Here is a 13,286-nt window from a genome sequence, read left to right as displayed (position 1 = left end):
CTAACCTATTCTTGTATTTTAACACTAATAAGCTTAACAGATGCTGGAGGAGAAGTTAAGCGGTAAACTTTTGTGCCTGTAAGATGTTCAGCTCATTACTGATGGATGTCCGGACAATGGGTTCAAGGAAGGATATTATGGGTGCAGGTGGTGTGGGTTGCTGTGTGTTCATGTGTGGGCAGGTAGGTGGGTGGTGTGTGTTCATGTGTAGGCGGGTGGTGGGTGTACGTACAGGTGGGTGGGTGGTGTGTGTACATGTGTAGGTGAGTGCCTTGATATCCCCAAGAAGTATAAAAAAAAACCAGGTCATAAATCCCAAACTTGCCCCAAGGTGCGCCAGGTATGCCAATAGTCGCTACTTGATAGTGGCGAGTCCATCATGTTACGTGTACACTTTATTTACGATACAGGTAGACTCACTTTATTTACGATACGGGTAGACTCACTTCACATTACCATACAGGTAGACTCACTTTACATTACGATACAGGTAGACTCACTTTACATTACGATACAGGTAGACTCACTTTACATAACGATACAGATAGACTCACTTTACATTACGATACAGGTAGACTCACTTTACATTACAATACAGGTAGACTCACTTCACATTACGATACAGGTAGACTCACTTCACATTACGATACAGGTAGACTCACTTTACATTACGATACAGGTAGATTCGCTTTACATTACGATACAGGTAGACTCACTTTATTTACGATACGGGTAGACTCACTACACATTACGATACAGGTAGACTCACTTCACATTACAATACATGCAGACTCACTTTACATTACGATGGGTAGACTCACTTTACATTACGATACAGGTAGACTCACTTCACATTACGATACAGATAGACTCACTGTACATTACGATACAGGTAGACTCACTTTAATCACACACACACACACACACACACACACACACACACACACACACACACACACACACACACGATCAATGTATACACAAACCACCTTCACCTACACACGCATACTGTACTCATAACCAAACTGTGAAAACGAGGACCACACTTAAAGGTTTACTTCCTCCCGTTAAAATTTTCTTGGTCGTAAAAAGTCACATCTCAGGTAAATAAATAAGGTTACTGCTGATTATTGAACATGGCCAAGATTTTCCTGATATAAACTTGCGTACCGAAGTCTGTGTCGATCCACCAGGCCTTTTTCTAGATATTGAATGAAACGGACTTTTTTTTTTACACGAACGGGCAGACGAACAGACAAACAGAGAAAGGATAAATACTATTACACGTCTGACGATTAGGCACCCCAGCTTATTTCACCTGATGATTAAGGAACCTAATGCTACCAGGGGGTTGAGTTAGGTTCGGTTCAGTTCGGTTAGGCTAACGTTAGATTGATAAGCATCGGGTGAAATTAGTAGGGGTGCCTAATCTTCAGGTGACAATACCGATAAAATCCTATCTATCATTCAAAATAGTATCTCCCTCTTGCTCTAAATATCCTTAACCTACATCCTAAGTCACAATCCTCCCATCAATGTACCCTCTGTCTCCCCTTATCCTCCCCCTTACTTTCATAAAATTCCTCTCCCCCCAGACACGTGGCCCATTTACTTAGCGTCAGTGGCCGCCCTCGCCCTCCCCACCAGACTTGTGCCGGACGCCATAACTCCGGCTAGCTGCGGGGACAGATTTATACCCCTGCCCTCACTCTGGGTGGCCCACCTGCCCGCTCTCGCTTTCTCTGCTGACCTGCCCTCATCCTAGCCTAACACAACTGGCCCGTCCCAAGCCATCGTGATCATCCCCACCCCGCCAATGTCACTGCCCCTTTCTCATCCAGCGTTAAAAAGACCCCACCCACCATGATCCGTCCTGCCCCGAAGCAAGAAATATTTGACCCACTCGCCTGCGTGGGGCAAATCTGAATCTGAAATTCACAGGAAATATTAACTACTCACAAAGACTTAATCAAGCACCTTAACTATTGGAAAATTAAAACAATGACACTATTCCCCTGGACGGTAAACGCGAGGTGGGTCATATTTTACACCAGGATTATACCTTAAGCATTGGTCCCTAACATATACACAAACACACTAACTCACTGAGAACAAAGGTGGTAATAAGTACACCCAGAGAACACAATATTTACACCCAACACTCGTCCATCACTGTCACCATCACCACCATACTACACTATCACTGTACCATGACCTGTCGCCATCACCACCATACTACACTATCACTGTACCATGACCTGTCACCATCACCACCATCCTAGACTATCACTGTATCATGACCTGTCACCATCACCACCATACTAGACATTCACTGTATCATGTCATTAATATTTCCACACCATACAGTCTCCTCCTTCACCATTTAATCACCATCAAACCATACAATTACCACCATAACATAGCCACTACAATATCATAGTCTTCACTACACCATACAAATACCATCACACTAATGAACACAACACACAATCACCACCACAATACGCAATCACCACCACAATACGCAATCACCACCACAATACACAATCACCACCACAACACACAATCACCACCACAATACGCAATCACCATCACAATACACAATCACCACCACAACACACAATCACCATCACAACACAAAGGAGCATAATTCGGCCAATCAAACATTACTTTTTAAATCATTATACAAATTCGTTATTAATCTTTAAAAGTCACACGTAAAAAATAAATTCCACACTTTAACAAATAACAAAAACAAGTGTGTTCCCTCTGTGATGTTATCATCCCGTGTTTAATTCCAATTAAGGATATAATTGGTCACAGAACTGTCCAATCACTGATCCTCACCTGTGTTACGTCACTGATTCTGTGATAGTATCTTGGGTACGTCATTGAACACGTGACATTATCTTGGGGGGGGGGGGGTACACCCACTAAAAAATTATTCGGCACTCTTACGGCGTGATACAATATGACACGGATGCCGAATAAATTTCTAGTGGGTGTATGTCACTGATGACATATCCGTCTCTTCGCGTTAGTGTCAATGATTATGTCACCTTGCTGTCCTGAGTCACGTCACTGATCAGGCGACCCCGCGCCAGTGTGGTGTTCCATTGGGCCAGGACGTCCCCCTCGTGTTCCCATGACGGTGATTATCAGAGATTTTTGCTGCGTTTTCTTACGGTGGTGAAGAATTATTGTTGTGGTTTAGAGAGTGTAGAGCGATTAAGGAAAGGTTAGTAGATATTTTTCTGTGCCTTCCTTACATTCTTATAAAGGAACAAACAGGGAAAGCTGAGCGGTTAGTGGAGTGTATTGTAAGCACTCTGGTTAGCGGCCATAAAGTATGTCACGTTTCCATGACTAATGACTCCAAACAATTTAATAGTGAGGCCGTGTTGTCCTGAGTTAGATGAGGTCACTCTCTCACACTTCTTCTCAGGTCAACTATCGTGTTATCGTTAAAAGTAGTGACAGTCGCTGTGTATGGCTGATCTCACCGAATATGTTGCTGTGAGGAGACTTGTGTATATCTCCTGGTACCTACACCTGCTATAACGTCGCTCAGTGTCTGGTCTTGGGATTCTTAAACCAATCTAACAGAGTTATAGGTAATCTCTTCTGCTTCTCAAAGGACAAGAAGTGAGTGAAACAATGGAAGGATCTATTGAGGTAAACCAGTGAACGTGGACCTTCGTGAGAGACAACGGGACATTATTATTCATTTTAGGAGAAGGTCAAGGTGGTAAAGCGACTAATTTGGAGAAGGTAAGGAAAGATGTCAGTCTACACTTCCCAAAGTTACTTGGGGGAAAAAGTTAGGGCCAGACACGGAGCCAGTCATGACTTTACATCTGAGGGAGACAGAGGGTGTGCTGGAGGGTCTGAGCCTCAGCCCACCACACAAATGTTTAGTGAGTGTAACAAGATGATGATGTGAGTGTAATGTGTGATCCAGTACGTGATTCAGTGTCGGGTGTAACAAACAACCGCACTAGTGAGCACAACAGCGTAACACTGACAAACTGTATAAACTATACTGTAAGAGCTTGGTTCACCTGGGGAGATAAGGCCCTCCAGCTAGCTATGTATATGTAACTTCCTGGGGACAAAGTGTAGACAACTGTACCATCCTCATTATATAAACTTACAATAACAGAATGATGTTTAATTATATAAATATCAAAACACCACTAACACATCACGAACTAGACCAAGAGGAAGCAGGAACTCTTTTGATTTAACTGTAAGAGTCGACCCCAAATAGAGTTTATAGAACTTACGAGAGAAAACTGTCTACACGTTGTTTCCAGTAAGAGTGTTGTACAGGATGTTGGGAGTTGGAGGCACTTGCAGCGGCTGTTTTATGCTGTCAGAGATGAGAAGAGGAAATTACCATGACGAGGTTATTTACAAGACAGGTACGCGGTGGTAGGGTGAGGTTAACAGGACAGGTGCGGCGGAAGAAGAAGAAGAAGAAAACTTTGTGTAAAAACCGTCTTTGGATAAATATTTCCGCTGTCCTCTATTTCACATGTATTAAATGATTAGAATACACTGTAAACAACATCTATAGGGGGAAGTGTACAGTAGCAAGTGTGTAAACAAGTCGATGATAGTCTCAATACCCGGGTCCAGCATGTTCCTCTAAGTCACCCCTCGAGATTCTTGATTCACAACGACACTTACTTCTTAACCATATTAATATTTCATCTACTATTGTATTCACTGCTTCCATTACTTCAGATGGTGAAGGATATTTTATTTAACCATTTGAGTACGATAATTTAATCCCTGAGTACGATGATAACCCCTTGAGTACGACGACTTTAAAATATCTAAATCAACAGGCTACTTAGATACATACATACATACATACATACATACATACATACATACATAGATAGTCATACAAGTATACAATTGTTTCACCATGTATACATTTGAGCATACATATAGATAACGTAATTGTACTATTTATTCATGGCAGACATCACAAGTGGGCGCCATCTTTATCGTTTGTTTACAATCAGAGAGATGGGTGCTATGAAAACATGACGTTACCTTTTCCAGCTATTATCATTCCCGTACGTTAGTAATTCGTGTCTTTTTTCGCAGTTTCTTCCTTAAAACCACCAAAAAAATGTAATCTATTGTTAGTAATTCTAAAAATATACATCATGCAACAGTCGATAACAACGGTTGTATTTGTCACCGTGGTTGTATGACATCGGCTAACCCTTGTATATTTATACAATAGAATTTGCTTCGTTGTTCTACAAAAATATGAAAATAAAAAAATAGGCCAATTACTGCGTTGGTCAGTCCCATGATTTGTGAGTCCACGAACGGAATTCTAAATTTCATTCTCTGTTTTCACATTAAAGGGCATGTCATTGTATCTCCGTGTGGCAGTCTGTACTGTACTGTACCGTACTGTACTGCAACGCGTATTGTGCTGTACTGTATCATAACTATATATAATGTACCGCACCTACCTGTGCTGTACCGCAACCTGTATTGTACTGTGATGTACCACAACAACCACTAACACACTTCTCTACACCATACTACTATTAATCACCATACCTTATACCATACTGATACTGACCACCATATCTTTCACCATACTACCATTGATCACCATACCTTGCACCATACTGATACTGACTACCGTACCTTGCACCATACTACTATTGATCACCATACCTTGCACCATACTGATACTGACTACCATACCTTGCACCATCAGTCTCCCTATCATCACAATTCCTCCCAGCACGTTACGGAATCTATTCACCCACCATGAACCATTAAACACTAACCATTACACCATAATAATAATAATGATATAATAATAATTATTGCCCCTCGTGTAACGAGGATGGCCGAACCATTGCCACCTAGGCGTAAACACTGGGTTAACGAGATGCATGACCCAGTGTCAAGGAATAGTCCGAAAAGACCGGACAACTCGCCAACTGCACTGGCTAACCATTACCCCGGAACACGATCTGCAAATCGATTAACATCCAGTTCCCAATTACTGCTGGGTAGACAGAGGCAAATGGCGTAAAGAATCTTGTCCATAGTTTCACCCTGCCCGGGGATCGCACCCAGACCGCTCGTTTGCTGACCATTACACCACACAGCCGTCATCACAGCCTGTGTACACTCTCACAGTACCTCTCTGTACAGGACTGCCAAATATTCATCTCCAAACACTACATCCTTGACATAATACACTGGAATTATTTACTTACACAATCTGCACTCATATGTACCATTGACAACACACACACACACACACACACACACACACACACACACAACACAAGTCATCGACGTAAGCGTACCTCCCACACGCCGGGCTCATGACTGAGACACATTAAATGAAACATATTTGCATGTGTCCCGATAAACACGTCACCATTTTTATACCCTGGACATGAGTCTTGGTGACTGGCACCAGGCCGAGTGCTTGGTGATGAATGGTAAGAATATGTCGCAAACTGTGTGTGTGTGTGTGTGTGTGTGTGTGTGTGTGTGTGTGTGTGTGTGTGTGTGTGTGTGTGTGTGTGTGTGTGTGTGTGTGGCCAGAGTAGGAGACAGATTTTAGTAGTGATGGACATGGTAAGTGGCATACTGGGGTGGTGATGGCCATGGTAAGTGGCAGACTGAGGTGGTGGTGGCCATGGTAAGTGGCAGACTGGGGTAGTCGCGACCTACAATTAATATGAACCAACATACATATACCATTACTGGTCAATTTATCATTATAACGTGGAATTTACTGCTAGTGGCTGTATTGGCTGGTGTGTGTGTGTGTGTGTGTGTGTGTGTGTGTGTGTGTGTGTGTGTGTGTGTGTGTGTGTGTGTTTTTCTTGTGTACGTGTATGATGTGTACACTCAGTAAAATAAATATCGTTCAGGAGAGGGCAGATAAATTTGGAACTGAACAATCATGTTGTCTCACCCTCCCAGACCAGATATCCCTCCTCCTAGTCACAGGCCTGGCATTTGACATTATTAGGGACCTGCCACTCTTTGCCATAAACAGATAAAATGTACCGGGAACTTTCCCCCCACACACTCATCATTCTCTCACTTTATGTAACTTGACAGAACCTATGACCCTTCAGGCTTTTACGCCCATAATGTACGAGTCATAAAGGCAAGTGTGAACTTTTCATACTTCCCTGTTGGGCGCTGTAAACGCTTCTGCGCTTCACCTTGCACAGGATGTAAGGGGGTGCCCAATAAACTAGCCCCCTCGGGGGCAAATCTGAATCTGATGTTGTCTCACTCGGGTTGGTAGGCGTGATTGTGAGACATTTCGTAACCTACTGTGGTGGGTCTAACTTAGTTACTTCATTCATAATATAAAATTAGTTACATTATGATTGGTGAATAACAGTTTGCCTCATGTGTTTTTATCAAATACTTTCGCTCGTGGTGTCATTGTCTTTCGCATAAGATCTGTAAATATATTTTTTTTTACCGGGTTTACAGGGGTGTCGAGGGTAATCATTTATCAGTATTATATAAACGTGTATAATTTTCTTTCTATATTTTGTAACGTGGCAGAAAATCCATACATGTGGTGTTATGGTATTATGAACGTTATGGTGTTATGGTGTTATGAGCGTTATGGTGTTATGGTGTTATGAGCGTTATGGTGTTATGAGTGTTATGGTGTTATGAGTGTTATGGTGTTATGGTGGTTATGGTGTTATGAGCGTTATGGTGTTATGAACGTTATGGTGTATGAGGGTTTTTCCTTCTCTCACCCAATTGTCTGTCCCTCTCTCCCCTCTCATTCACCCCCCCCTCTTACCCCACTCTCTCTCCCTCTCTTCCGTTCTCCCCTCTCACCCCTCCCCCATGCCGTGAGAGCCCTCAGCTCGCCTCATATGAATCTGGAGAGAAAGATTTTCAATACTACCAAACTTGTTGTTATTTAATGAAACTCATGTAACGTAGTGATAGCTGTTCCTGCCACCACCACTACCACCATCTCTACCACTACTACCATCAATACCATTACTGTACAGCCACCTTCACTACCACTACCACCATTACTAATATTATCACCATCACTGCCACTACCACCTTCACTACCAATACCATCACTACCACTACCACCACCATCACTACCACTACCACCACCACCCAGTCAACTTGACGACAGGCCTGGGGTTGCTGGGTGGTGGTTCATACATATTACTATAAGCGTCAAAGAAACCTCTCGGGTGTACGCGTTATGGAACAGGTAGCTGACAGTATGAGTAGATACACCCCACCTGTGAGGATGTCTGCCCTAACCATACCAGCTACACTTCCTACCACTCTGGCTGAGTTTTCCCTCACACCCACCTAGATGACCGTACATAGTCCTTACCTACAACACTATACCAAAATAAGTACACATACATAGCCTCAACACACATTGGATGCGGACTGGACTGGATGCGGTGGTATTGAGACTGACTGGCGGTAAAAGAGGTAGAATTAACAACTGAACTATTTATCATAGTCATTGCCATGGAACTTGCTGAAGTCACTGTCACAGACAGTCTCATCATCAGTGACTCCCTATCCTCACTACTTGCCCTAACACCCTCAACTCATAGTGCGTCTCTGAAGCCAGATACAAATAAGTGAGCCTTGTTGAGGAGATCCTTAGGATCAACTTCTTGCGGATCCCTTCTCACATAAGCACCTGAGTGTTGACGCCATAGCTAAACTTGTGCCCAATAATGAGCTTCATGCAGAACTCTGAAAACTGTAATTGGGAAAGAAATTGTAGGTGATTTTGTAGCAAAATGACAAATGCAAACAGGAACTAGACAATTCACTTTCTACCATGATGAGATGTCTCAAGTAACAAGATCAGTAGACACGAGATGTTGTTACCGCTATACTAAGGTTGGGATATAAGTACCTCTGGCAGTATGACCCTCATGCTGATGTGAACAACACAAAATGGACAGTATGCGGCCAGACGACAGAGGGCCACACACTACACTCCAACACTACGTCCTAGACTGTGAGAAAATAGAACCTTTCGGAGACAGGTCAAAGCTTACTGTGTGTGTTATGGTACAGCTCTTTATCACATATGGTAAGACAGTTGATACCTTGAGACAGTATCCACATTGTGCTACAAGTAAAGAGGTAAATCACCTTGTAAAGACTTTAACATCATATGGATTACAAATGCTTTAGAATATTCAATGCCACAATAACTCACTACCACTACTACCATCATCCCAACACCATCACTACTATTACTACAACTACTACCAACACTACCAATACAACCTTTTCTACAACCACCACCAATACTAACACGACAATCACTAATACTATTACTACCATCACTACTACCACCACCACAACCTACAACACATATCACCCTCACTATCATTACCTACCACCACGACAAATAAACCAGCCACCAGTGATACCTCTAACACTATCTTCATCACCACCACCACTACTGACCAACACTATTACTACCACAACCACCACAACCACTACTACCGTATGCGAGTGTGTGTGTCATAAACTGCCTCGGTAAATAAAATATCCCTCACGTGCTAAACCACATCCGTCTATCAAGCCAAAAAATCACGCCTGACATGACACAATAGCCTGGCTTCTTTACCAGAACGATAGATCATTAATAAAAAGTATATCTAAACAAATATCTATCTATATAAAGTTGTAACAGTAATATAACCACACAACGAACAAGAGAAACAAATAAAGAATAACAACTGGACAATTCAACTTTTAATATCATCTACGTTACCTCCATCAACAGCTCTTGCCTACATTACTTAATCAATGAATCGACACTACTCTTGGTAACGTTGGTCTTTGTGGTGGGTGGGTGGATGAGGTGGATGAGGTGGTGGATGAGGTGGTGGGTGAGTGGCTGTGACTACTACCATCTGTTGTTACTCTCTGTTGACGATGTACTGTTGTCTTGGTCTGTCCTGCTACCATGACACACACACACACACACACACACACACACACACACACACACACACACACACACTCTCTCTCTCTCTCTCTCCACCACGACCTCTCACTCATAACACCTCCCACTCACCATAACAACCTCCCACTCTCTCCCTCACCATAACAACCTCCCACTCCCATAACAGCCTCCCACTCCACCACTCACCATAACCCAGCCTCCCACTCACCATAACAACCTCCTACCATAACACCTCCCCCTCACCATAACAACCTCCCTCACCATAACAACCTCCCCCACTCACCATAACAACCTCCCACTAACAGCCTCCCACTCACCATAACAACCTCCCACTCACCATCCTTCCACCTCCACCTAACAGCCTCCCACTCACCATAACAGCCTCCACCAGCCTCCACTACCATAACGGCCTCCCTCCCACCCCACTTCCACTCCTGCATAACAACAACCTCCTCCCACCACCATAACAGCCTCCCACCCCACCATAACAACCTCCCACCTCCCCACTTAACACCTCCCACTCACCATAACAGCCTCCCACCACCTATAACAGCCTCCCACTCACCATAACAACCTCCCCACTCACCATAACAACAACCTCCCACTCACCATAACAACCTCCCACTCACCATAACAACCTCCCACACCTCACCATAACAACCTCCCACACTCACCATAACAACCTCCCACCAAGAGCAACAGCCTCCCACCACCATAACAACCTCCCACTCACTCAGCAACAACCTCCCACTCACCATAACAACCCTCCCACACTCACCATAACAACCTCCCACACTCACCGGCAACAACCTCCCACTCACCATAAACAACCTCCTCCCACTCACCATAACAACCTCCCCACCTCACCATGGGCAACAGCCTCCCACTCACCATAACAGCCTCCCACTCACCATAACAACCTCCCACTCACCATAACAGCCTCCCACCACCATAACAACCTCCCACTCACCACCATAACAACCTCCCACTCACCACAACAACCTCCCACTCACCATAACAACCTCCCACACTCACTACAACAACCTCCCACACTCACCATAACAACCTCCCACTCACCATAACAACCTCCCACTCACCATAACAACCTCCCACTACCACATAACAACCTCCCACTCACCATAACAACCTCCCACACCACCATAACAACCTCCACACTCACCATAACAACTCCCACTCATCATAACAGCCTCCCACTCACCATAACAACCTCCCACTCACCTGAAAAGAAAAGAAAAAAAACATCAGTAATTTTCATTTAATGTATAAGACAGAAGAGATACCAACCCTCCTCCCACCTCACCCATTAATTAAAAGAAACTACACACACGCACGACACAAAACAAAAAATTATCAGCAGGGAGAGACAAAGGTTCTTTTAGCATGCCAGTCGTCAGAAGGTGCGCACGATTCGCATGACTGCGCACTGAGCCACCTGCTAAAGGGGGAAGTTAAAACGATAATTCTTCCTCCTCTCCCCATCTTCCTCTCTAGGAAATGAATATAAATCATGTAGATAGGTAAGAGAAAGAGACCCCCCATGGCACCACACCGAATACAGTGAAACCTTTATTTAACGTAATATATGTGACAGCTTAGTCCGTTAGATTGAGGCCCGTTACATATGAAACCTTTTTAACGGTCTATATGAGGTAGGTAGTACCTTTATATATGAAAACTCTATTTAACGGTCTATATGAGGTAGGTAGTCCTTTATATATGAAAACTCTATTTAACGGGCTATATGGAGAAAGAAGACCGTTATATTGAATGCGAGAATACAACTGAGGTCTCTTTCTTTCTCTTCCAGGAAAGCGAGACTGGAAAAGCGAGACTGGAAACTACAAGGAAAAGTTTCAGCTGTGGGAAAAAAATAATAAGGGCGTCTTATTCCTCGTCAAAAAAATCAGTGTCGCTTTTAATTTCACATAGACTGTATAATTTAGGTTGGGGGAGAGAAATATACGTACTATATGTGTGAGTGTTTTTTTTCTCTGTGCTGGAATGAAGATGGGACCATTGTACTGTAAACCAGGACTGGCTACTATTATTGTGACCATAACTGCTGGAACCATAACTGATTATATCTGGAACCATAACTCATCATCTCTGGAACCATAACTCATCATCTCTGGAACCATAACTGATCATCTCTGGAACCATAACTCATCATCTCTGGAACCATAACTCATCATCTTTGGAACCATAACTGATTATCTCTGGAACCATAACTCATCATCTCTGGAACCATAACTCATCATCTCTGGAACCATAACTGATCATCTTTGGAACCATAACTGATTATCTCTGGAACCATAACTGATCATCTCTGGAACCATAACTGATTATCTCTGGAACCATAACTGATCATCTCTGGAACCATAACTGATCATCTCTGGAACCATACCTGATCAACTCTGAAACCATAACTGATCATCTCTGGAACCATAACTGATCATCTCTGGAACCATAACTGATCATCTCTGGAACCATAACTGATCAACTCTGAAACCATACCTGATCATCTCTGGAACCATACCTGATCATCTCTGGAACCATAACTGATCATCTCTGGAACCATACCTGATCATCTCTGGAACCGTACCTGATCATCTCTGGAACCATAACTGATCATCTCTGGAACCATAACTGATCATCTCTGGAACCATGGAACCATAACTGATCATCTCTGGAACTCTGGAACCATAACTGATCATCTCTGGAACCATAATCTCTGGAACCATACTGATCATCTCTGGAACCATAACTGATCATCTCTGGAACCATAACTGAACTCTGGAACCATAACTGATCATCTCTGGAACCATAACTCTGGATAACTGATCTCTGGAACCATAACCATGATAACATCATCTCTGGAACCATAACTGATCATCTCTGGAACCATAACTGATCATCTCTGGAACCATAACTGATCATCTCTGGAACCATAACTGATCATCTCTGGAACCATAACTACTCATCTCTGGAACCATAACTACTCATCTCTGGAACCATAACTGATCATCTCTGGAACCATAACTACTCATCTCTGGAACCATAACTGATCATCTCTGGAACCATAACTACTCATCTCTGGAACCATAACTGATCATCTCTGGAACCATAACTGATCATCTCTGGAACCATAACTGATCAACTCTGGAACCATAACTGATCATCTCTGGAACCATAACTGATCATCTCTGGAACCATAACTGATCAACTCTGGAACCATAACTACTCATCTCTG

At 43.2% G+C, this 13,286-nt stretch overlaps 1 protein-coding gene across 1 annotated transcript in view; it reads right to left on the bottom strand.

Moving 5' to 3' along the window:
* Positions 1–12,614, bottom strand: part of LOC121862497 (small cysteine and glycine repeat-containing protein 2-like) — a 56,622-nt gene extending 44,008 nt beyond the window's left edge. Inside the window, exon 1 of the mRNA XM_042360803.1 lies at positions 12,573–12,614. Coding sequence (XP_042216737.1) covers positions 12,573–12,614 — 42 coding nt within the window. The remainder of the gene's footprint in view (positions 1–12,572) is intronic.
* Positions 12,615–13,286: the final 672 nt, after the last annotated feature.

This window comes from Homarus americanus, unplaced genomic scaffold (genome assembly GCF_018991925.1).
Source record: "Homarus americanus isolate GMGI-L3 unplaced genomic scaffold, GMGI_Hamer_2.0 scaffold31037, whole genome shotgun sequence".
Lineage (NCBI taxonomy): Eukaryota > Metazoa > Arthropoda > Malacostraca > Decapoda > Nephropidae > Homarus > Homarus americanus.
The sequence above is the reverse complement of the archived record's forward strand: the minus strand, read 5'-3'. Positions and strand labels throughout refer to the sequence as shown.